The following is a 1,703-nucleotide window of genomic DNA, read 5'->3' on the forward strand; positions in this document are numbered from 1 at the left end:
CAAGCAGTATAAATCTTGAGAAATGCAACTTTGTTTTGTCTCTGAAAAAAAAAAAAATATATGTATTGCACTGTGAAAGTTCATGAAATTGGTGCAACAAAATGTTGTGGTAACATTTCAAAGCCAGTTCATGAAGTTCAGCAATGCATATTGACAAGGCTGAAGAGAGTCTATGTATACATGTGAAAATATAAAAGCTATCCAATCTAGCTAATATTGTCACTGACTATTTAATGTCTTCCTCCTTACTTGGGGCTAAATAGAAAATATCCTTCAATTGCCTTGAATTTTTTCCTAAGACAGAAACTTATCAGGCTGTTCTTGCTTAGAGATTATATGGTGTTTTTGTTTTTGGTTGTTTAGCATTTTTAATTAGGAACACAGAGCTTATTAGAGAAAAGGCATTCACTGCTTCTCGAACTTTCTTTTTTTTTTTTTTTTGAGTTTAGAATTTTATTGCAACTAACATAGTAAAGGGATAATGACGGTGCGTCAACATGGTGATCGCCTCTAAAGACCTCGACGACCAGGGCCTACAACCCTCATTCCCGATGGACGTTCTTGGGACGGTTCCGACGTGACAGACGACCACTGGCTTGAGCAGACACTGGTCTCCTGATGGTCCCCAAGCCGCCTGGGCACCCTGAAGAGGGGCTCCTCCGGCACGAGGGGATGCTTTCAGTCCACATCGACCCTGCTGCTTGTCTTGATGGCAGAGTTTATTCTCTTTTTTCGGAGCCTTTCGCGATTCAGATTTTCTATCCTGAGTTTCTGAAGTGCAGCATCTTCTTTGGACGGCTCCGTGGCTGGCTGGCTGGCCTCGGCAATCATGTCTCGAATCTTCTGGAGGCAATCTGCCAGGTTTCGGAACTGATAGCGGCTGCATTCAGACGTGAGGGTCAGCTCTCCCGCCCTGTTGATCTTATTTTTGTGCGTGAGGGCCATCTTCTGCCGCACGGGCTCTGCGATCCAGTCGGCGCTCGCCGGGTGGAACCTGACTTCGGCCTTGGAGTTCACTTTGTTAACGTTCTGGCCCCCAGGACCACTGCTCCGACAGTAAGAAATTGTCAAGCGATCTACAGGAATGTCATCGTTGCCTTGCTTTGCGTTGCCCGGGACCCTCCTGGCTCACCGGGACCCTCCAGGCGGTGTCCGCGCCCCGCGATTCCGGGTAGAGCTTGTCCAGGCTGTAAGCGCTCCGGAATTCGGTGCCCGCTACCTGTCTGTGCAGGGCCCGGTGGCAGCAGCGCGTGGGCGGCGGCAGCAGGCAGGCCTCGGCTCGGCTCAGACCCCAGCGCAGGCACATGGCGGCTGCCATGTTCCTCGAACTTTCTTAACACTACCTGAGTGAGGATATCTTTAACTCGGTCTCTTGTCTATTCCTCTCTCTTTTTCCAAGAAGCAGAAAATTTTCTTTTCACAGGCTTGAAACCATTGATCTTTTTACTCTTACTGCAAAATTGTACATGAGGAAAAGTTAAGGCAGCTCAGTTGCCCATGGTGTTCTTATTCTATTAATAAGACGGTTGGCTGTTGTGGGCGTGGTCATCATCTATTCTCCTAGCTCATTAACAAGTCACCATACTTGTGTATCTGGATGAGCAGGGAAGGCAGGTAAGAAGCTCAAGCTTACAGAGGATTCAGGGTTTTCACAGGGTATCGGTGCTACATATTTTATTTTATTTGAAGTTTCCTGGCTTATC

General features: G+C 47.3%; 1 protein-coding gene across 1 annotated transcript; it reads right to left on the minus strand.

The window, feature by feature from the left end:
• Positions 1–558: 558 nt before the first annotated feature.
• LOC128057759 (peptidyl-tRNA hydrolase ICT1, mitochondrial-like) lies at positions 559–1,318 on the minus strand. Its single transcript, XM_052650254.1, is given in 2 exon segments — positions 559–1,122; positions 1,124–1,318. Coding segments are annotated over 2 exon segments (639 nt in total). The 3' UTR covers positions 559–678.
• Positions 1,319–1,703: the final 385 nt, after the last annotated feature.

This window comes from Budorcas taxicolor, chromosome 12 (assembly GCF_023091745.1).
Source record: "Budorcas taxicolor isolate Tak-1 chromosome 12, Takin1.1, whole genome shotgun sequence".
NCBI lineage: Eukaryota > Metazoa > Chordata > Mammalia > Artiodactyla > Bovidae > Budorcas > Budorcas taxicolor.